At 42.8% G+C, this 25,266-nt stretch overlaps 1 protein-coding gene across 1 annotated transcript in view; it reads left to right on the forward strand.

The window, feature by feature from the left end:
- Positions 1–1,776, forward strand: part of LOC127906867 (transmembrane protein 132C-like) — a 50,646-nt gene extending 48,870 nt beyond the window's left edge. Inside the window, exon 2 of the mRNA XM_052460677.1 lies at positions 854–1,776. Coding sequence (XP_052316637.1) covers positions 854–1,776 — 923 coding nt within the window. The remainder of the gene's footprint in view (positions 1–853) is intronic.
- The last annotated feature ends 23,490 nt before the right edge of the window (positions 1,777–25,266 follow it).

Raw genomic sequence — 25,266 nt, forward strand, 5'->3', positions numbered from 1 at the left:
CATCCAGTCTTTTGGATGACGTGAGAAAGTAGTCGCCGCTAGCGCTGCTCCCTGTGCACACTGAGTGCTATTGTGCATGTGATGTTGGTCTGTGTAAACAGGATGTGACCCGGATATAGACGGTCCATGAATCGGCATATGTGAACGTGAGCAGATTACCTTGAAAACAACGGTTTTCAGTCTCAGCAGTCTCCAGCTCTTCATACATCAGTGGGAGAGACAGAAGTGGGAAGGTGTAGATGAGGTGGAGGAGTTGGGGTGGTGGGGGGGTTGAGGCCCTGCTGGGTGTGTCGGGGTTGATAACAGGGTCTGGTTCAAACTCCAGACAGGAGTAGTGTGTGGAGAATGTGAACCAAGCTGTTCAGATAGAGAAGAGGAGAGTGAGTGACTGACTGAATGACTGAGCGACTGAGTTGACTGACTAAGTGAGTGAGTAAGTAGGATTCAACAAGGAACCGTGTCTATCAGTAGAAACAGTCTATCAATGTAGATCAGATTTGATTCCTAATCCATGGTCTTTTAGTCTCTTTGTTTAACTGCAAGTTATTTTACATGCGCCTCCATAAAATGAGCGCAATAATGCATGAAGGAGATGTCATATGAACATGTTGTAGCAAATCATTTGTTATTAAGACATTGGAATAGCAATGTGTATGACTAGAAAAGCATAGCGATAAAGAGACTGTATGTTCACAATGTTCAGTGTTTAGTACGCTGTCCATGGTCCTGAATTGCTACTCCCATAAAAAATCCCCCTTTTCAATCACTTTCCCGTCTCTCTGCTTTGCCCTTTGTTATAGAGGTTAACAGGTAGATAGCTAACCTCTCCCCTTTCCTCTCCTCTCTCCTTCAGTGGCAGACAGCAGGGTGATTCTTGATGGTCTACAGAGGTACGGCCCCATGCCCGGCTACCTGCCTGTCAGCTACCAGGTACTCAATGCTAAGGCAGCCTTCTTCCTAAAGGAGGCCAACCAGGACCTAATGAGGAACTCCAGCCTGCAGGCCAGGACTGAGCCCTTCTTCATCCAGGAGGCCCGCCAGATGCCCTTCATCAACGCCAGCTACGGACCCATGTCTGCCCAGCAACCCATCCCCCTGGAGCTCCTACAGAGCCCCGGACCCTTCAACGGACCCTCTTTTACCTCCCTGTCATCCTCCTCCTCCTCTTCTCCATCCCTTTTCACCTACAACTGGAAGGTCCATACCTTCATCATCAGTGAGAGGATTCACCCCAGTTGGCCAAAGGTGCAAGTGTTGTTCTATGTGGGAGGCAGGGACTGGGATGACTATACCACCATCCACAGGCTGCCCTGTGTCAGGATGTTTGCCTTCCACGAGACCCAGGAGGTGCGGGGCACGTGTCGTCTGAAGGGGGAGCTGGGAATGTGTGTGGCAGAACTGGAGCCCCTGGCTAGCTGGTTCAGTCCCCCCACCGTGAGGCCAGGGAGGCAGAGATCTCCGGAGCAGCCCCAGGGCACCCCCGTGGAGCTCTACTACATGGTACAGTCCACGGAGACTGGGGAGTGCAGCTCAGAGGACTCAAGGAAAGGCAGTTCCATGCACACAGAGCACCAGGGGCCCATGGGGTACTTCTCGGGTCCCACACCCATGCAGCGCATTGGGAGCGTGCGTCTGTTCCAGCCCATGCCGGAGCTGAGGCTGGACAGTAACTTTGTGGTGATGGTGCCCTCTAGACCAATCAGACAGAGGGAGATAGTCTCCACCTTCCTGGCTCTCTCCATCCTGTCACCTGTACAGATCTTCACCCTCAGGTGAGTGGGCCTCCTTAAGTCACAGTGAAGCATTTTGATTTAACCTTTATCCAGGAAGTACCATTAAAAACCTCTTAAGGATCGGCCCCCTTTTTAAAATGTTTGCCTAAACTGCCTGTAGCTCAGGCCCTGAAGGAAGGATATGCATTTTCTTGGTACCATTTGAAAGGAAACACTTTGAAGTTTGTGGAAATGTGAAATGAATGTAGGAGAATATAACACATTAGATCTGGTAAAAGATCATGCAAAGAAAAAACCAACCCAAATGTGCCTAATTTGTAATAACTTTCATGTTCAAAACTGTGCACTCTCCTCAAACAATAGCATGATATTATTAGCTACTGTAAAATAGCTACTGTAAATTGGACAGTGCAGTTAAAATGACAAGAATTTAAGCTTTCTGCTAATATCAGATATGTCTATGTCCTGGGAAATGTTCTTGTTACTTACAACCTCATGCTAATCGCATTAGCCTACATTAGCTCAAACGTCCCGCAGGGGACCCACCAATCCTTTAAGGTCAGAAGACCTCTTTTACAAGGGAGATCAGGCATAAACTGTACTGTTCCATTCAATTCAAAAACATTTCTTTTCTCCATTACAATTACAAGGACATTTTATCAGAATCAGACTTTTGCTCGCCAAGGACATTTACACAAACCCAGAATTTGCCTTAGTGAGAAGGTGCTGTTAGCAATAGACAATATACAAACAGAATACAGACACAAGTCCACATGGACATCATACAGAATATACAATATTGGAACAATATTATATATGCTGTCTTACTTTGGGTTTGCTTGGAAACCAGAAGGCTCAGAGAGCTTTTTCTCGTCTGTCGTCTCCATGGAGTTTCATGGTGATTCATCAAATATGTTCACAGTTCACACTCTTTGGTTTTTAAATGTCATGCTTGTGCAAGATATTCACTGGCTGATAATCTTACAGAGGTTCTTTACTCCCAACTAATCTGCTTTGTGATTGGAAATAGTCGAACATACTGCAACACAGCTGCTGAAATCATTGCTCCTTCTCATACCAAGTATTTTAAATAAATTTGATCATCTGAAAATGTATGTGCTTTATATAGATACAGCTAGATACTAGTCATTCTTATAATTACAACATGTTTAAACATTAAGAATTGTACAAAAAATATACACTGAGTGTATAATACATTAATACTGATTGAACCCCTTTTGCCCTCAGAACAGCCTACATTTTTCGGGTATGAACTATAAGGTGTCAAAAGCGTTCCACAGGAATGCTGGCCTATGTTGACTCCAAGGTGGTGGATCATTCTTAATACACACAGGAAACTGTTGAGCCTGAAAAACCCAGCAGCATTGTGGTTCTTGACACACTCAAACCGGTGCGCCTAGCACTACTACCATACCCTGTTCAAAGAGACGTTAAATCTGTTGTCTCACCCATTCACCCTCTGAATGGCACACATACACAATCCATGTCTCAATTGTCTCAAGGCGTAAAAATCCTTCTTTAACGTGTCTCTCCCCTGGACTTAACAGGTGACATTGATAAGGGATCATAGCTTTCACCTGGATTCAGCTGGTAAGTCTATGTCATGGAAAAGCAGGTGTTTGTAATGTTTTGTACACTCAGTGTAAATGATTTAGATTGCACAAATAAACATATTGAACAATTCACATCCATTTATTGCTGTGTTCATTAAGACATGTTTTATGTGCCTAACATCAAAACAGTTCAACGCTGAGGAATAGTTCATTTGAACTGAGTGTGCTGCAGTAGAGGGAAGCTCGTTATTGATTCATTGGGCTTTGAGCGTTAATTAGAAAGTGACAAAGCGACTGAAGACATCCCACGGGCCATGCAAATAGAGATTTAAGAAAATATGCATTTCCAATAGTGTACTTTCATGCCTGAAATTGTAATCACAGCAGAAAAAAATCGCTAGTGAGCTCAAGGTGGAGCTCTGACAAAAGGCCCATACCAATTTGTCAACCTGGGTGAACAGGAAATCTGCCAAGAAGCCTCATTGCTTTTCCTCACCCAACATATAATGAACTTCCAGAGTATCTGCTCTGTGTGTGTTTTAATACAGGGGTTCTCAAACCCTTTGGGGCCAAAGATCCCTTTTCTGATAGCAAATTCATCAGGGACCCCCTCATAATCAGAACACAACTGGAGTTTGGCAGTGCATGGTCAGACGAACCAAGTCTCAGGCCCTGGGAAGGCTCGCATCTTAGCATCGGAGAGAAAATGTTTCAGTTTTCCATCTAATATCCTGCAATTTTACCAATTTTGCCATGAGGCAGAGAGAAAACTTTGCAGTTGTATCATAAATTACATTGCACTTATGTAAAAAAAACAAGTTAAAGTTGAAAAATTGATAATTGTTGGAGTACTGTAAATACCAATATCCCTGTGAGCATGCCAAGCCCATGCTGTCCAGGGTTAAGAACAAACATTGTAGATGAATAATATTACATTGTATTGTATTGTATTACATAAACCCTTTAAACTTATTCCACAGATCCCTTTGCCAAAATTTCTTTAATCTGTTGTTAGTAATATTCATAAAAAATATAGAAATATTTTTAGATCTGGCCACTGGCCCCCTCAGTACCCCACTTTGAGAATCCCTGTTTTAATAGACTTGTCAGTGTGTGCTTTGTGTGTGAGGGAGAGCAAGGGAATGTGAATCATGTTTTTCCTTCAACTTTTTTACAGTCATGCTGCTCATATTTTCCAAGGTTATATGTTTTGAATAATGATTCCGACAGGGAGTTTGCTAGATATGAACTTAAGTCCAAAACTCACTAATCAGCAGTTCAGTTGGTGCTGTCGGTGTTCCATTTAGCCTACTATACAGTGAGTTCCTCTCAGCCAGTGTACGGTGTGTGTGTCAGCCAGTGTACGGTGTGTGTGTCAGCCAGTGTACGGTTTGTCTAGGCAGGTTCTTTGGACATGTGTTTCTCAGCCAGGGCTTATCTGCTCCTCAAATTCAGACTAACAGGATTAAACTGTTTATGAGCTGCGTGATCGGACCACACAATCATCAATGTGCAGGCGATGGGGTTAGAGAACAGGCAAGGGGGAAGGGTTGCTAGGGGAGGACTCCTGTTATCAGAGGATTCTGGGATTATTGGACACGACAAGGATCCCAACTTACACACACACATGGGTTTGGCACACATACACATACACACCGCACACATGCACACACACACACCTAATATGTGCAAATGCACATGAACAAATATGCATACACACACCCCTTGGCAGATCAAGGCTTAGCCACCCAGGGGCAGCAGCTCCAGAAGCTGACGAGGGCTTCACTCCAAACCATACGCTTATCATAGCAGATCAATGTCTGACCACCAATCAGGCCGGACCACACTGACCAGCTCAGACCTCAGAGACACACAGGCCAGGGCTAAAGATGGAGAACTACCTGAATAATACAGTGAATATTGTAGTGCTTCTATTCCAGGATAGTGAAAAGTGTTGATTTTAAAATATGTCATTTAGCATATAAACTCCTCTTCCATTGTCCTCCAAGTGTTGCGGAACATTTTCCCAATCTTCCGTGTGCACCTCCACTCATGCTGTTCAGTGTTTCAAAGGGAGATAGCGACGGGATGAGGTTTCCTTTTCAATGAGTCTTTGGCGGGTTGTTTCTGGTAGACAGTATTGTTGGTTTCTGGTTCAGACTATATTGTTGGTTTCTGGTTCAGACTATATTGTTGGAATTATATTATTATATTGTAGAAAAATAAGTATATATACAATGTGAGCAAATGAGGTGAGATGAGAGGTACAGGCAAAAAAAGGCCATGGTGGCGAAGTAAATACAATATAGCAAGTAAAACACTGGAATGGTAGATTTGCAGTTGTAAGTCGCTCTGGATAAGAGCGTCTGCTAAATGACTTAAATGTAAATGTAAATGTAAGAATGTGCAAAGTAGTGATAGAAATAATGGGGTGCAAAGGAGAAAAATAAATAAATAAATACAGTAGGGGAAGAGGTAGTTGTTTGGGCTAAATTATAGATGGGCTATGTACAGATGCAGTAATCTGTGAGCTGCTCTGACAGCTGGTGCTTAAAACTAGTGAGGGAGATAAGTGTTTCCAGTTTCAGAGATTTTTGTAGTTTGTTCCAGTCATTGGCAGCAGAGAACTGGAAGGAAAGGCGGCCAAATGAGGAATTGGTTTTGGGGGTGACCAGAGAGATATACCTGCTGGAGCGTGTGCTACATGTGGGTGCTGCTATGGTGACCAGTGAGCTGAGATAAGGGGCGACTTTACCTAGGAGGGTCTTGTAGATGACCTGGAGCCAGTGGGTTTGGCAACGAGTATGAAGCGAGGGCCAGCCAACGAGAGCGTACAGGTCGCAGTGGTGGGTAGTATATGGGGCTTTGGTGACAAAACGGATGCACTGTGATAGACTGCATCCAATTTATTGAGTAGGGTATTGGAGGCTATTTTGTAAATGACATCGCCGAAGTCGAGGATCGGTAGGATGGTCATTTTTACGAGGGTATGTTTGGCAGCATGAGTGAAGGATGCTTTGTTGTGAAATAGGAAGCCAATTCTAGATTGAACTTTGGATTGGAGATGTTTGATGTGAGTCTGGAAGGAGAGTTTACAGTCTAACCAGACACCTAGGTATTTGTAGTTTTCCACATATTCTAAGTCAGAACCGTCCAGAGTAGTGATGCTGGACAGGAGGGCAGGTGCAGGCAGTGATCGGTTGAAGAGCATGCATTTAGTTTTATTTGTATTTAAGAGCAGTTGGAGGCCACGGAAGGAGAGTTGTATGGCATTGAAGCTCGTTTGGAGGGTTGTTAACACAGTGTCCAAAGAAGGGCCAGAAGTATACAGAATGGTGTCATCTGCGTAGAGGTAGATCTGAGACTCACCAGCAGCAAGAGCGACATCATTGATGTATACAGAGAAGAGAGTCGGCCCAATAATTGAACCCTGTGGCACCCCCATAGAGACTGCCAGAGGCCCGGACAACAGGCCCTCCGATTTGACACACTGAACTCTATCAGAGAAGTAGTTGGTGAACCAGGCGATGCAATCATTTGAGAAACCAAGGATTTTCAGTGTGCCGATGAAGACTGAACCCTGAAATGTGCATAATGACTGTTTATTGTTAACTGCATAACAGTCTACCGTACAACCAGTCTCTTAGAAAAACACATTATTAAATACAAAACCTAACACACTAGAGAAAGTCAGATCTAGGAAGCAGATATGAATTCAGCACTCAACACCAACTCTTCACTGAGACCAGAGGGTTTCAAAGTCTGGTGAACGTCAAACTTGGTTCTTCAACTCTGTGTCTCAGTAGCCTCCAAGCCAAGTCTGCAAGGCAATTCACAAGTTTAAAGGGCCTGGTGAAAAGAGTCTGACCCTAGCATGTGACTGGTACTGTAGCCTAAGAGGCACTTGTCTCTGTGTCATCATCACACTATCACACTAGATGGACCCTCTATGGAGTGTGGGCTCAACAATGCCCTTGAACCACATCACAGTAGGAGTGTTCACAGAAGAGAAGTGGTGGAGTGGGAGTAAACAGGAAGTCTTCACGAAAGAGGAGAGGGAGGCAGGAAGTGACACACAGTGGATAAACTGTTATTTCAGGCTCTTGTATTCATCAGCTCCAGAGGAAGAATGGAGTAAACTGAGATGGCAGCTTATCAGGTTTAGGGGTCTATAATGCCTCCATCACATGGTTCCGCTTCATTTCAATACATGGAGGGAGATATGCACAACAGAAAGGGAAGAGGGAGGGAGGGAAGGAGAGAAGGGGAGAGAGAGGGGGAGAGGGAGAGTAAAAAAAATACCTAGATACAATAAGTATGAAAAATGGAGGCAAAGCCTATCTTAGTGACCTTTAACAATAATACACGGAGGATAAAACATCTTTACTCCAACCTTTTCTCTCCTCTGTGATCTCTCAGCCATCCGCTGGCCTATATCCAACTGTACAGACACATTACGTGTTACTCTGACCAGTGTTAAAGATCAGCCTAACCCCTAATATGAATTGTTATGGATAGCATAACATGTCTTGTTGAATTGAAAACTGCCTGATAGAATATTCTTTGCCAGCAAAATATACATATTTAACTATAAAACAACACACTATCTGGATCCGATGCCCCGGTGTGTAAGAATTTCCTAGTTACCTTTGATAACCTAATGCATGCTCATTAGCATGCATTAATATATGTCCCTTGGGGAACCTGTGGAAATGAATATGATTGTTTTGTAAAAATTATAAAACAGCTGGGGCTATTTATCTTTTGAAAATGGTGTTAATTTGTTCTCGAGGAAATTGTTTTTCATTTGCATTATGAATAGGATGCAAATCCTATTTCAATGGCAGCCACTCTAGATTGCTAATGAGGCAATGAGTCGATTCCACTGGGAAGCTTTAGCCTGACAAGCAGATCATGAATTTACAGTAGTCTTAAATGATCTGTATGGTCTTAATGATTAGCAAACATAGGAGTGTGTATGTGTGTGTGTGTGTGTGTGTGTGTGTGTGTGTGTGTGTGTGTGTGTGTGTGTGTGTGTGTGTGTGTGTGTGTGTGTGTGTGTGTGGGCACCTGACTTTGTCTGGAAGTAGGGGCACATTTAAAAAAAATGATTAAACATTTACAAATGATTTTAAAACCATTTGCTGCAATTCCATTTGCTGCAAGTCTCTTCACAGGGGATTTCAATATTTATCAATAGAACACATATTTTTCTTAGATTCTGCCACAATAAATTATATTGAACTTGAGGACACAAGGACCAGAAAAATATGTGCACATTTATCTAGGACTATAAGCCAACTGTGTGCAACAATGCCTCATTTATCATAACCATTACAGATAACTTCTAAATTGCCTCATATACTGTATATTCAGTAAATGAATTGTGCCATTTAAGATGTATTTTTTTAATCCGTAATATCAACTGGTTATTTTATATTGTGGAACACAATCTTTAAAAAGGCTGTAACCACAGCAGTGGCGCTTGCTTGTAGAAGCCTATGGCTGTGCAGTGGCAAAGCCTTGTTTTAATTTAACAGACAGGACGCTCTTTTTTCCCGAGACCTTATCACAGTCAAGTAAAAAAAAGAAAAGGTAATAGAACAGAATAAATAAAAAAGTTTGCTTGTGAAACCTCCAACCAGGAAATGGCCAGATATCCCTCTTCAATAAATGAGGAATACAAGGTAATCGTTTACATTTCTTTTGATCTACTTTCACATTGCACTTGTTCACATTATACATGTAACTTGTGATCATTCTGAATGTATGCACAGAAAACACAGCTAACTACACATAAATACAATGAATAACTGCTTTCAGAAAAGGTTCCATAACCAATGTGTTATTTTCCTGCAATTCTACACATTTTGTCATGGGGCGCAGAGACATTTTTGCAGTTTTAAAGCAAGTTTTCTGCAATTCTACACATTTTGTCATTGGGCGAAGAGACATTTTTGCAGTTTTAAAGCTAGTTTTCTGCAATTCTACACATTTTGGGGCAGAGAGAATATTTTGCATAGATAGCTAGCTAGAATAATTTTCCAATCTGACATGGCTAATTGAGTGACTGTCAGTGACTGATATAACAAGAGAAAAACTGCTGATGCACAACTAAAGTTATACTATTCTAACCCCCCATTCACAAAAAAAATATATAGACAATACATTTTTGTTTTGTTTTGGAAATTGATATGCGGGCCTACAAAAGGGGGGCCGTGGGCCGCTGTCCATCTGTAATATAAGGCATGTCTTTTATTTGATGGCAAACATCACATTCGCATTTCATCTACTTAATGATATGAGAGTCAAGTATGAAATACAGTATATCATAGTTTAAATAATGACTAGAACATGAATTACCATCCAGGATGCTGCTGCATTACCATACGCCCATGGATCAAGTCCAGTCCCACAGATGCATTTCGACGGGAGCATATGCAGTAAAAGTACCTGCCCTAAGAGGCCTAACTGTAGAGGAGGAGAGGGTTGAGAGTTGCCCCTGGGCCCATGAATAGATGATGATGATGATGATGAAGTGTTACCCACTATACACAGGATCCCTTAACACAGATCCTGTTTGTCAACAACACTGTACATAAACACACACACACACACACACACACACACACACACACACACACACACACACACACACACACACACACACACACACACACACACACACACACACACACACACACACACACACACACACACACACACACACACATGCATATAACACACAAGACACACGTGAACAAACACAATCACATTGTAAACGTGCACATTGCGCAAAAAGACACACGACCAGAAACTTCAGAAAGCAGCCCTCATATAGCCCTCTCAAACTCCTTTATCACACACACCAGCCCCCCAATCCAGGGATAATGCCAAGAACTTGGCATGGTCACACACACAGTCACCCGTTGGGTACCCGTGAGGGAGAAAAATCAAGTATTCCCTTTCTGAAACCTTATCATCAAACAGAACTAACACAGGAGTAGCTGCTTAGAACTACACAGAGCATCCCAGGACTAAGTTACTACATATGAGCTACACACACTACAATCTACACCCAACACACACCAGCCATCTACCCACTACCCAACTCCATATTGGGCCTTTCAGGCGTATAACCAGGCCTTTCTCTAGAGTGGATACACTGGAAGGCAGGTTTTATAATTGGGCAATTCCATGGTAACAGAATGATGCATATTTTTCACTTTAAAAGTATGCCAAATAAAATACATTGATTGCAAAGTTAAACAATCCGTACAACTCTATGCACATGGACTACTTTGAACAATTTCCACAGAAACATTAACAAAAACACATTTACTCGATGAACAGTGCAGATGTAAAGTTTGGTAAAAGAATGTCGGTAAAATCTCCCTGACCACATTTTTCAAAAACCTTGTTAAATATCTATGAATTAAGATTCAAAGATATCTGTAGAAAACAATGGGCTATCAGCTATGATATGACACCTTTAGGTAGAAAAAAATATCTTTTGGTTATTGAACTGGAGTAAATGGATTTACACCCAGTAACAGAGTGATGGTAACAGAATGACATCATGAGTCCCTGATCTGTACTATAGAGAAATGCATAATTATGAATGTCATTCTCTTCATGGTGATATATGCTGAATAGGCACACAAAGATAGAACATTTGATATCCTCCTTTGCATGTTTGGCTATTATTCTAATGAGCTCCGCCCCAAACAAGACCAAATTTGGTTGGTGCGGACCGGAAATGGAAATAGGGGCCTCATGGGTATGTTTCAGCAATCGCTGGGAGAGGTGACACTAAATGAAGAGTAAGAAGAGAGATGGGGAGAGAGAGGGCTCGTCCAGAGTGTTTTCACACTCTTGCTTTGACTACCACGTGAGAGAAAGAGAACATTGAGCTGAACATAACAGCATGCCAGTGGAAGGGAGAACAGTAGCATGTGAACCAACTGTGATTTGTGATTACTTTGAATTCCTGTTATAGATGTTCTATGCTGAATGTTTTCTTAGACCCCTTTTATGTCTGTCATTGCCTTTGCATTTTTAGGGTGGAAAATGGTTGAAACATTTATAAATGCCTTAAATTAAAAAAAAATATACACTTTCATTTGACACCAAATTTGATGTGCTCCTATGAACTTCATATGTTAGTGCTCATGGGGCTTTTTACAGGGAAATGCCAAAACGGAGTCTTTGTAGTGGTTCTCATGTCTAGGAACTGTAGGAACACTGTCTGTTTCTCTGACAGTGTCTCCCCTGGGTTCTACTCAGACACCTAGCTCTGTAGTTGTGAGGCCCTCCTGTGAGCACACCTCAAACTGAGCAGGGCTTATGACACAGTGTGTGTGTGTGTGTGTGTGTGTGTGTGTGTGTGTGTGTGTGTGTGTGTGTGTGTGCGCGCGCACACGCATGCAAGGTACCTGTGTGTGTATTCATTGTGGACTTGTCTGTGGGTGTTTGTGTGCGTGTGTGTGCGTGTGCGTTCTCACTACTCTTACTCCCAACTCCCTCAGTCCAAACATTGTGAGGCGAGTGTTTGATTCTGGACCATAGGGATTAGACATAGCAAGGCCTGTCCCAGTGCTCCTGTATTATGGCCCTAGGGGACCTGGAATGTAAACGTAGGGATCAGTGTAAATATCTAGTGGCAGAGGAGGATAACCTGTGAAGTGTAAGCTGTGCTCAGGGCCGCATGGCCATAGTAGCTGATAGATAACTGCTACATGGGAGGGAATAAAGTGGGCTGCAGCCTCGTTAAAACATTCAGCCCATTCGCCCCCAGGATGCCATATTTCTGCCATCTAATCCACTGTAGAGAGGTAAGGACCTGCATGGGGATGGGTGAGCTGGGGTCTTGAGCTGTGTGTGTGTGTGTGTGTGTGTGTATGTTTGTGTGTGTAAACAGAACTGGGTCGATCCACAAAATGAGTGCCTTTTGCATCCCTATAATATTTTAAGTACAATTGGGCACCAATATTGCACCAATAAGTATATTATATTAAATGAAGTGCTCTTTAATATAGACCACATGGAAAATTCAATAAATCAGATTTTGTATATTTGTATAAAGACTTGCTAAAATGGCAAAATTCATCATTTTGACATGTCCCTCTGTGACTTCTAGGAAAATATTAACCCACTTAACCCCAACATTTCTCCAGGTTTTCACCATCATTGTAAAGCCCTAGTTATTATGTTGCTTTGACAAAGTCATTTCTGAGGATGATTATTTATTTAATGTAATTAGTGATTCATTTTTGTCCCTAATTTTAATGTCAACCCTGTTGCGTGACCTGAACTCTCGCTTTACCCTAATAGCATATTATGCTGAAACTTTTCCATTTTAAATATTTGTTTTCAAATTGAACATTGAACATCTTATAGTCAAACTAGTGTAAAAGCTGTTGAGCCACTTCTAATCTTTTTGGCCATTTTCTGGTGTTTTGTGGTGGAAGACTGAGTGGGTCAAGTAGAACACGTCAACCCTGTTACCCATGTATAGACAGAAATGTTTAATAATTAAAAAATGTGTTTTAAAAATGACTTTCAATTGCCCCTCCCTGTTGTACCCAACAAGCTTCCATTCCCCCTGTCACAAGGGGATCTATGGCTGATTTAAGATGAATCATCAACCCTGTTACAGTCAACCATGTTACTTTGTTTGGCACTTAATGTAGTATTTTTTAACATGGGAAAGCATTTTTTATTTTATTAAGTTGAACATGTGCTCATTATGATAGAATGTTAAAATTAGGTGTAACTACTTAAAAAACATTTTACTGGAACAATTAGGGTTAAGTGCCTTGCTCAATGGACATTGAATTATTTTTCACCTAGTAAGCTCGGGGATTTGAACCAGCAACCTTTCAGTTATTGGCCCAACACTCTTAACCGCCAGGCTACTTGCCTCCCCTTTTACCAAGTTGGACTACTCAAAAAGTACCCAATAGGTGGAATGACACAACTAACCTTTGTATTTGTGTGCAATTTGCATGTACAGCATGTGTTTGTTAATGTACCTTCAGCAATAACTCAAACTCACACCCATACCTCTTCAAGTCAAATGTGATGGTTATTGCTCTAAGCAGATTTACCTCCTAAACATCATCACATTTTTGATAGAGTAGGCTACGTATCAAATAGATATGGTGGTTTATTAACTCAACCGACAGTAAAAGGTGTTGGGTTTATCAAAAGCTTATTAATGAAGTTAACTCACTGTTAGGGATGTTATCATTAAATTCGGTTTTGCGTGGTAGAATTGGGCCTCGGATGAGGAGAGCTGGAGGGAGAGCAGAGGAAGAGAGAGAGAGATGGATGGAAAGTGGCGAGAGAGAGCTAGAGAGAGATGGATGGAAAGTGGCGAGAGAGAGCTAGAGAGAGATGGAGGGAGAGTGGCGAGAGAGAGCTAGAGAGAGATGGAGGGAGGGAGAGTGGCGAGAGAGAGCTAGAGAGAGATGGAGGGAGAGTGGTGAGAGAGAGCTAGAGAGAGATGGAGGGAGAGTGGCGAGAGAGAGCTAGAGAGAGATGGAGGGAGGGAGAGTGGCGAGAGAGCTAGAGAGAGATGGAGGGAGAGTGGCGAGAGAGAGCTAGAGAGAGATGGAGGGAGAGTGGCGAGAGGGAGCTAGAGAGAGATGGAGGGAGAGTGGCGAGAGAGAGCTAGAGAGAGATGGAGGGAGGGAGAGTGGCGAGAGAGAGCTAGAGAGAGATGGAGGGAGAGTGGCGAGAGAGCTAGAGAGAGATGGAGGGAGGGAGAGTGGCGGAGCTAGAGAGAGATGGAGGGAGAGTGGCAAGAGAGCTAGAGAGATGGTGGGAGAGTGGCGAGAGAGCTGAGATGGAGGGAGGAGCTAGAGAGAGATGGAGGGAGGAAGAGTGGCGAGAGAGAGCTAGAGAGAGATGGAGGGAGAGTGGCATAGAGAGAGCTAGAGAGAGATGGAGGGAGAGTGGCGAGAGAGAGCTAGAGAGAGATGGAGGGAGGGAGAGAGCTGAGAGAGATGGAGGGAGAGCTAGAGAGAGATGGAGGGAGGGAGAGTGGAGCGAGAGAGAGCTAGAGAGAGATGGAGGGAGAGTGGCTAGAGAGAGAGCTAGAGAGAGATGGAGGGAGAGTGGCGAGAGAGAGCTAGAGAGAGATGGAGGGAGAGTGGCGAGAGAGAGCTAGAGAGAGGATGGAGGGAGGGAGAGTGGCGAGAGAGGAGGGAGAGTGGAGGGAGAGCTAGGAGAGATGGAGGGAGGGAGAGTGGCTAGAGAGAGATGGAGGGAGAGTGGCTAGAGAGAGGAGGGAGAGTAGAGAGAGAGCTGGAGGATGGAGGGAGAGTGGCGAGAGAGAGCTAGAGAGAGATGGAGGGAGAGGGCGAGAGAGGCTAGAGAGAGATGGAGGGAAAAATGGAGGGAGAGTGGCAAGCAGAGGGATGGAGGGAGAGTGGCGAGAGAGAGCTAGAGAGAGATGGAGGGAGGGAGAGTGGCGAGAGAGAGCTAGAGAGAGATGGAGGGAGGGAGAGTGGCGAGAGAGAGAGTAAAAATCACAAGCAGAGGGATAGATGGAAGGAATGAGATATACAGCAGGGAAGCAGGGAGCATCTGTAACATTTTGTAGATTGCATGCTCCGCAATGCAATCTGATTTCATATTTTTTCATAAAAAAAAGGTCCCCTTCACAAACTAATCAGAGCAATTTAAGGAACGAACATAAGTGCCATGGGTGCAAAATCCCATGAGCAATTTTGTAGGAAGAAATTATTTAAAAAACCAGAAAAGGATGTGTTTGGCAATTTATTTTGTGCTCGTCTCTATTTTTCCAAAGTCAAGCAGATTACCCATCAGACCTCACCCGCAGGTTTCCTTTGGGCCTTTGTCAAAGTAAATTATTCAACCTCTGAATCATCCCTCCGTCTTCCTCCACTCTCCACTCTCTCCCTCTTTCCCTCTCCCCCTACTCTCCCCATTCTCCTCTTTCGCTTGTCCCTGTCCTACAGTACATCTGAACCTGTGTATGTTGTGACTGGGACTCTGTCCTGTGCTGTCTGCTGATTGTGAGTGTCCAACACTGCCCAGCGGTGCACGCAATGAAGTGCAAATAGGAATAATGTGCTCGCTTACCTGTCAGCTTTTAAAGATCAGCCCCCAATTGATTTACCTGACGTCCCACTAAGGCATTAACTAATAACAGAGGTGAGGAGAGCAGAGCAGAAATTATGAACACATGCAGCATGACTAGCCTACCTCAGCAAGTCAGCTTGGTCATTACTCTGTCCCCCAAGGCAGACAGAGAAGAGTAGGGGTGGGTGGATATGGACAGAAGTGGAGAACTTTGAAGTGCGTTGAGCCGGTACTTCCCTGGTTCTGCCATTGTTATCTCCATCTACTTGTTCCTAAACTTTCATCTTCAGCCCTATCAGAAATGGTAAAAAAATAACTAAGATAAAGTTGTGATCATAGCAGCATTAGGAGTTATGCCCATGGAATTCTCACTCACTCACACCCACATAAGACATCAGCGTCACAAATCATTTAACTAATGGGCAAAACACACATTTCCAATTCACATATCCGTATTAATACACACTTGTACATGTGTAAAATGCAACAATGGATCAATCAGATGAATTTCTCTCTATAGAGACCTGGCAGAGGAATACATATCCCCATCAGGCCCTGGTCCCTTCTTTGCGATTTAAAAAACTCATATTTAATCGTCATCCGTCCTTAGCTGGCTTTTCTATTTGTCCCCAGCGTGTGATCTCCTTCAAAAGCCTCACCTAGTATATCCATAACATTTATGATCTAATTACAGGACATAATGAATAATCAACCATTTGTAATGATTCTGATTTAACTGTTTCAGTGATTGCCAAAGATTAATTGTTGCAAAAATGACATTATTATTATTATTGTTTTGCATATGTATGGTAATTCTGATTGTTTTGTTCTACCTCGTTGACATGTGTGCTGTTCGTTTAGCTCTTGACAGTGTTGTACATTTTCCATTTGACACAAGTTTTCAATTAAAGTTCTGGCAGAAAAATCTGATGTTTCGGTAAAGAATCGATAAAGCAGTGCATTCAGATTCAGTGTATGACTGATGTTCCAACATAGATGTTTATGTCATGCGGTATGTTTCAATAATGAATGTGCATGTTTGTGTTTGTGTGTGCTTGAGTGCATGCATGCATGTGTGAACGTGTCATGTACTGTATGTCTAGCATTATCAACAGTAGCGTTATGTCTAAATCAAATATTACATTTGTCAAAGTCAGATCAAAGTGATCCATCACCTTCACATTATGGTGACTGTTGTAAAACAACTCATTTCACTGCATATTTATTTCTTCTTTGTTTTATGTGGCTCTAGTAGAAACATACAACCTCATCCTCATGTTAGTGGAATTTATTCATCTATAGTATTTATTGAGACTAGGACAGTTAGAAGGATCTAATCTGAGAGTGTATGATGTATCTAATCTATTGTATACAGTAGAGGTGTTATTATTCTCTGTAGCCTATTGGAGTTGCGGTTGAGTCTAGACTGACTGACCAGCAGTGTTAATCTGTAACCCGTTCTCCATCAGGTTTACGTCCTCTCCCTAATCTGGCCGGGCACATCTTGTGATAATCCCACTAGTCCCCCTCCAGCTCCCGTCCAAATATCGCATCACTCTGGGATGATCCGTCCTAGCCCAGCAGATTCCATATGATCACTAATTCTGGTCCCCCTGGACCCACCGTCAGGTCAGGGAGGACTTATGGGAACAGAGCCGTCTGCATGGTGTGTTTTTCCCCATCCTCTGGTTTAAAAGACGAAGGGGATGTGCAACTAGCGACCATAGGGATCCTGCATCTGGCTGCCAGGATATGATAGGACGTCCTTAATTTGGGTGATTTGCTGGCCTATAGGCTTTAAAACCCTGTAAGCGCATGAACATGGGAAGTTTTTAGTCCATTGGCATACAGTTGCACAAATATGGTTTGGTGATCCTAAGCGAAAAAATACCACATTGACACACATTTTAAAATCAGTGTTGTTTGTGTATTGATGTACATGTATCCTAACTCTAACTTCAGTGGGGATCAGAATGTTACATGCAGGTTACAAGACTGTTTTCCCTCTAACATACAGACTTAGCTAGTAGCACTCATCCCATGGCTAAGGGGCCTGTTGGGTTATACTGTAGTGGAGAGTCACTGAGCTGTGTTGCACTGGCCCAACCCTTAGTGTCATCATCTTATTGACTTTATTTCATATTTGCAGCCTCTTTTCCTCGCACACACTATATTTATTTTTTACCAAAATCATACATTCTCTCGGTCACCTCCCTGTCTGATTTCCTCACCCATGTCTTTGTTGAGAGTTTCCAGTTATTCTAATCTCTCCTTCTCTGTGAACGTCATGCAAAGTTAACCATTAATACCACAGGGTTCCGGTTTAGAAGAACACTTCCCACTGTGCTCAGAGGACACTTTCGGTATTGCAGTCTAGCTGATGTCGAGCCAAAAAAGACAGTTCCCATAGATAGCCCCATAGAGAAGTCCAATTAGAACATTCCTAAAAAGATACTTTGGTTATCACATTTGTGCCAAAAATATCCATTGAATTATTCAAGTAATTTTCTTCAAGGCCACATTTTTTCCCCATCACACGGCAGAAGATATTACAATTTTATATTAATCCAATATATGTCATGTTACTGGATGATGTGATAATATGATAATATACTACTCAAATTTTGCCTTTATCCATCATAAGGTTGCTACATCCTAGCCTATGAATGAAAGTTTACAAAATAGGTGCACACAGGTCGTAAAAACATTTGAGGTGACAGACAGTGACACATGGATAGACAGTGACACATTCAACACCACCTTAATTGCACACTCTTGACTGCATCTAGCTGATCTAGGGTGCAATCAGTAGTCCAACAGTTGCAAACGAGAGTTTCTATTGGACAAATTCAGGTATATTTAGCTTCGTTTCGTTCCGTTTGCGTGAACACATGTAAACACAGTTCACTTTCATAGCAGCCACATTGTATTCCTCCTCACACCTACGTGCTCTCCTTCTCTCACCTTTTCCCTTTGTTTGTGGACTTCAATGCACAACACGTCAGATGTTTGTGACCATGCGGGAAAAAAAAATTCTAAGCCTAAATAGAATTAACATGTTACGAAACCCGCTACAATCATGCAGTACAGCGTTTTCAAAACGGTTTAACTATTGTCTTTCTCTCTCTTTGAGTCAACTACTCACCACATTGTATGCACTGCAGTACTAGCTAGCTGTAGTTTATGCTTTCAGTCCTAGATTCATACTCTGGTCCTTTGATTGGTTGGACAACATGTCAGTTCGTGCTGCAAGAGCTCTGATAGGTTGGAGGACGCCCTCCAGAAGTTGTCATAATTACTGTGTAAGTCTATGGAAGGGGGTGAAAACCATGAGCCTCCTAGGTTTTGTATTGAAGTTAATGTACCCATAGGATGACAGAAGCTACCTGTCCTCCACCTACACCATGGTGCTACCCTACATAGGGCTGTTGAGGGTACTGTAGACCTTCATTGCTAAACAGTGTGTTTTAATCTAACTATACTGAGCCAATAAGCACTTGTCCTAGAGATATCCCTTATTGGGACAGTGGGTAGGGTTCTTGTCATTGGTGCAGATGGCCTAGGTTCACTGCTAGGGGAGTCACCCTACTCTCACATTCTTAGCAATGTGTTTGAAAGCACTGTGAAAGCACTAACCACGTTCTAGATAAGTTTGGCTAGACATTAACGGAATGTTCTCGTAACTTTAACAGCAAAACATGCAAAAAAAGTTACCTGAATGTTTTTGCTAACATAGATAGAATGTCCCCCTGAAGGAGAACTGGACAATCAAACATCAAGGTAACATTGCGGGTAACATTTAAAAAAACTCTCTCCCTAGAATGGGTTTCCAGTTCATTAATACAGTGGGGCAAAAAAACAGCCTCAAAGCATGATATTTCCACCTCCATGCTTCACAGTAGGTATGGTGTTCTTTGGATGCAACTCAGCATTCTTTGTCCTCCAAACGCGACGAGTTGAGTTTTTACCAAAAGGTTATATTTTGGTTTCATCTGACCATATGACATTCTCCTAATGTTCTTCTGGATTATCCAAATGCTCTCTAGCAAACTTCAGACGGGCCTGGACATGTACTGGCTTAAGCAGGGGGACACGTCTGGCACTGCAGGATTTGAGTCCCTGGCGGCGTAGTGTGTTACTGATGGTAGGCTTTGTTACTTTGGTCCCAGCTCTCTGCAGGTCATTCACTAGGTCCCCCCGTGTGGTTCTGGGATTTTTGCTCACCGTTCTTGTGATCATTTTGACCCCATGGGGTGAGATCTTGCGTGGAGCCCCAGATCGAGGGAGAATATCAGTGGTCTTATATGTCGTCCATTTCCTAATAATTGCTCTCACAGTTGATTTCTTCAAACCAAGCTGCTTACCTATTGCAGATTCAGTCTTCCCAGCCTGGTGCAGGTCTACAATTTTGCTCTTTGGTCTTGGCCATAGTGGAGTTTGGAGTGTGACTGTTTGAGGTTGTGGACAGGTGTCTTTAATACTGATAACAAGTTCAAACAGGTGCCATTAATACAGGTAACGAGTGGAGGACAGAGGAGCCTCTTAAAGAAGTTACAGGTCTGTGAGAGCCAGAAATCTTGCTTGTTTGTAGGTGACCAAATACTTATTTTCCACCATAATTTGCAAATATATTCATTAAAAATCCTACAATGTGATTCTTTCTCTCTCATTTTGTCTGTCATAGTTGAAGTGTACCTATGATTAAAATTACAAGCCTCTCTCATCTTTTTAAGTGGGAGAACTTGCACAATTGGTGGCTGACTAAATCCTTTTTTGCCCCACTGTACGTAGCTCAATGATTACTGCTGACAGAAATATATTTTTGAATTAGTCTTTGGATGATGATTTGTGTCCAATTGGCTGAGAGACTTAGCATATTTGGATAAAATAGTTTCTCTGAAAGTTTTCAAGAACATTTTGTCCTCTGCAACAGTTGGTTGGCTCTAACAAAAAGGACATGATTCATTACACTTGATGATGGGAAAATCAATTGTTAAAACAGCACAAATTGTTTTTTTTCTTATTTTTTACAATGGCATTTTATAAGCTTACAATGTAGAGTATAGAGGTTAGCCACGTGTTTTCATGTTCACAAGAGCAGATGCTCACTTCCCTGTCCTTCTTCATTTAATTACTTACTCCACTTCTATGGAATCAATTTTCTCATAGCCAATCACTTGCCAGTTTCCATTTTTGTCAGTGTTTATTGTACTTTCACAAGTGCAGTTTCAGCTAATTTGAAGAGCCCATCCAAACCTGGCAGCATGTGTAGTCATGTGAGATGCAACACTGAAGTTGGACGCAGCAAGAGCCCTGCTGTAAGGGGTGCATACTGGCGGCAGAGAAGTCAGATGCAGGAGAGCAAAAACTGTGTTTCCAAACGGCTCAGTTTAATAACAAATAACCCACTGGAAAACAGAAAAAACAAATAATGGGTACAAGCACTTACAATAAACAATCACCGACAAGGACATGAGGGGGAACAGAGGGTTAAATACACACCAGTACAGACGTACACATACACTTACAATAAACAATCACCAACAAGGACATGAGGGGGAACAGAGGGGTAAATACACACCAGTACAGACGTACACATACACACTTCACAAAGGACATAAACAATCACCAGTAAGACAAGGACATGAGGGGGAACAGAGGGTTAAATACACACCAGTACAGACGTACACATACACTTACAATAAACAATCACCAACAAGGACATGAGGGGGAACAGAGGGTTAAATACACACCAGTACAGACACACATACACTTACAATAAACAATCACCAACAAGGACATGAGGGGAACAGAGGGTTAAATACACACCAGTACAGACATACACATACACTTACAATAAACAATCACCAACAAGGACATGAGGGGGAACAGAGGGTTAAATACACACCAGTACAGACATAACATACACTTACAATAAACAATCACCAACAAGGACATGGGGGGAACAGGGGTTAAATACACACCAGTAAGACAGAGGGACATTAAATACACACCAGTACAGACATACACATACACTTACAATAAACAATCACCAACAAGGACAGGGGGGGAGGGGGAACAGGACATGGGGGAACAGAGGGTTAAATACACACCAGTACAGACATACACATACACTTACAATAAACAATCACCGACAAGGACAGGAGGGGGAACAGAGGGTTAAATACACACCAGTACAGACATACACATACACTTACAATAAACAATCACCAACAAGGACAGGAGGGGGAACAGAGGGTTAAATACACACCAGTACAGACATACACATACACTTACAATAAACAATCACCTACAAGGACATGAGGGGGAACAGAGGGGTAAATACACAACATGTAATTGATTGGATTGGAACCAGGTGTGATGGAAGACAAGACAAAACCAATGGAAAATGAAAAGAGGATCAGCGATGGATAGAAGGTCGGTGACTTCGACCGCCGAACACCGCCCGAGCAAGGAGAGGGACCAATTTTGGCAGAAGTCGTGACACCTGCTCTTGACTTTGAGAACCTCACATGGGTGATACATTTAAAAACTCAATTTGATTGAATAGCTGACATATACTTTTCATTGTTGTCAGCTCCCCTTGAAGCAGGCAAAATGTCTTGGTTTGTTCACATGTTTTGCTCCACTGAGCTCGAGTCTTTGATCATCCACACCGCTGAGCTTTTTAAACCTGCCACCACTTATGACACCGTGGCATTTGATATCCTACCCTGAAATGCCATGATGCTATTCTATCCATGTGATTCATCTTATTGAGATACTATAATTTCCTTTCTTTTACCTTTTTCTTTTTAGACCTTCTAAAAACACATTGCTTTCTCCACCACATTGCTTTCTCCAGGCTTCCGCAGGCGCTAGTGAGTCACATGGCTAATCTACAGTATGTGCCACTCCGAAGTCACAGTTAATTTCTTCGACACCATACAAGGTGAAAATTCAGTCTTCCCAATAACAGACCGTAGAGCTCAGTGAAGCTTGTCAGTCCATCCTGTCTGTCTTTCATTGACTGTCCAGACAGTTGTCTCCTTCATTGGCCTTCAAGCTCTGAGCTCCAGCTTGTACGACTACTCTTGATCTGCAGTAAGGTTGTGAGGCCATGGACCATTCCCAGTTTGAGCCTCCTCTCCTCTCATTTGAAGCCCCCCAGCGCTCTTCTGAGTTTTTTTTATGCTGGTGTTCATCTATGGTGCTGCTGCCAATCTCTGTCAGTCTTCAGCCTGCTTTAGAATTGAATAAAGGCAGGGGTGAAAGAAGAAATGAAAAGAAAGAAGTGGAGAGAGAGGGCTGGATAAGAGAACATTGAGATGAGGCAGCTATCTCTCCTGTCTCTGTCTTCTCTGGCTGGATGGAGGGAGAGATGGGCTTCAGGCAATCACAGAAACCCCTCTCATCTCACTTCTTCCCTCTGCTCTCTCCTTCTTCACTTCTGCCCCCTCCCCGCCTTTTACACCCCCATGTAATCAGTATAGCCATCGACATGTTTCCACTGCTTTTAGTGCAATACAAACCTGCTTGAAAAAGAGATCAGGATATGTTGTTATTAACAATAACAATAATAATACGCAGGACTTATGTAGCGCTTTTCAATTACCCAAATTCTCTTGAAGATGTTGCCATCTATAACCAGCATAGGGATAGGTAGACTATGTTTGTCATAGGCTTACAGTAAAGTACTGTGCAGTAATACGATGCAGTCCCTTGGGTAAGTCAAGCTGATTGTAGGGGGGATTGAGGGGAATTGGTGACACTCAGCATCTCCTCCAATAAGGACCACTCAATACCATCCACTCAAAGTTAAAATACTAAGTAATACTCAACTTGATCCTCCTCCCCTCAGCAGTAGTAAAATGTTTTTTTTTAACCCTCACAACCCTCCATCTCCTAGATATACAGTTCTAACCATATTTAGTGCAGTAGATCAGGTGATCAGTGGAATGAGGAGTTGTCATATTCATGCAGCACGACACTACACACTAATATATACCCAGCTACGCCTTGTCTGTGAAATCTCTTAGTATAGCTTGACTGGCCCAGCTATGGCCTGGGATGGCCTAGTTGGTTTGGATTGTATGCAATCTCATATCACTTTCTCTCTCAGATCAGCACTGCTCACTGCTCTATGTTTTAGCAGAGATAAAAGTTAAAGGGGAAAGAAAGAGGGAGGAGAGAGAGAGGGAGAGTGGTTGAGGGTGAGAGGGAAGATAAAAAGAGAAATACATTAGGAAGGAAAGAGGTAGAGTAAGAGGCATAAACGAGAGAGACAAAATAGAAATAGATTGGAATGAAGGAAGCCTGGCACTGGGAGAGAGTGGGAGAGAGCGAGAGAAAGAACAGAGACAGCAAGAATTACGCTTAGCTGGAGATTTTTTTAGTCTGGCGAGGACTGTGAATCTGTGTTAATCTCCTTTCCCAGTTGTCGTGTTGTCATGCCCCAGTACGTTTAACTAGGCTTGTTAATGAAAAGAACAGCATCCAACTCATTAATTAAATTAGCTCCCCTTAACCTAACATCTGACCGTGTCTACTCCTCCACACTCCCTCTACTAGTTAGGTGACTAGCCTATGGCTCTGAGGATTTCATTAACTCTGGAGAAGTCAGCACACACACTGTTTCACCTTATTTATCTGAAAAGAGGAGGCTGCGCTCGGCTGTCGTTGGTTATTGTCTAATTCAGTTTTGCCCACGGGTAATGGAGGTTATTCAGTGCTGTGGAGAGCTGCAGAACAGAGGGCTATGGAGTAGGTAAGGAGGGGAGGGAATTTGCTCCAGCTATAAATGGGAGAAGGAGAGGAGAATCGGTGACAATGTTTAGCCGGTAATGGGTTTCAGCTGCTCGGTGCTGGGAAATTATGGTGTGCGCCCAAGTTCGCCGGTGTAATGCAATTTCCAAATTTTGTGTAAATTTTATAGTGTATCTAGTTTTTTTTTTTATAAATTAAGAGAATATGTTGGTCCCGGAGGCTTGTTGGTTGTGGTATTTCATGTATCCAATATTGAATCAATTTATCATCCACTTCTATGGAGTAAGTTGAGTTGAATCCTTTGAGGGTTAGGCTGAAGAATCACCATTGCTAAGATCTCAGGGGTTGATCAGAATCACCATTGCTAAGATCTCAGGGGTTGATCATTGCGGTTATTCCACAGGAGGGGATCTCTGGAGGCAGGGGTACAGCCGTGTTCCAAATGTATCTTTCGGACAGTCCTTTTGCTTTTTTTTATAGTGTGTGACGTAAGAAGCGTGGCGTCCTTGTACTGACTGATATCAGTAGGAGCTAGGGTTCTCACTTTAATTGATCTTCCCTGAAGGTCAGCCGTGTCCCAGGGCACATTCCCCCAGTATGCTGGCCCTATCAGATAGGCAAGGGTGTGTGAGTGTGTGACTATGTGTGTGTCTCTGTGTATGCACCCGCGCATGTGCGTGTGTGTGTAGTGCCCCCGCAATCCCAAAGCCACCATTCTTCTCTCCAGAGCAATGATCAGTTTATAGTCCTATTAAGGTCCGTTTTCTCTTCTTTCTTTTTTCGTTTCAAGGCATCTCCACAATACTTCATCCACTCCACTGTGGCCAAGAGGGATTAGCTGTGGTTGTATGAGTGGTCTACTGGCTAGTCCCTCAGTGCCTGTGAATCCCTGTCATTCAGTTACACAGACACTTAGGGATGGTTTGATACAGTAAACTCCATAGATGGCATATAGCTACATTTGAAGTCAGAAGTTTACATACACTTACACAGAAACATCTCAAGACATCAGTCAGGAAGTTAAAGCTTGGTCACAAATGGGTCGTCCAAATGGACAATGACCCCAAGCATAGCAAAGTTGT

Source organism: Oncorhynchus keta, chromosome 13 (genome assembly GCF_023373465.1).
Source record: "Oncorhynchus keta strain PuntledgeMale-10-30-2019 chromosome 13, Oket_V2, whole genome shotgun sequence".
NCBI lineage: Eukaryota > Metazoa > Chordata > Actinopteri > Salmoniformes > Salmonidae > Oncorhynchus > Oncorhynchus keta.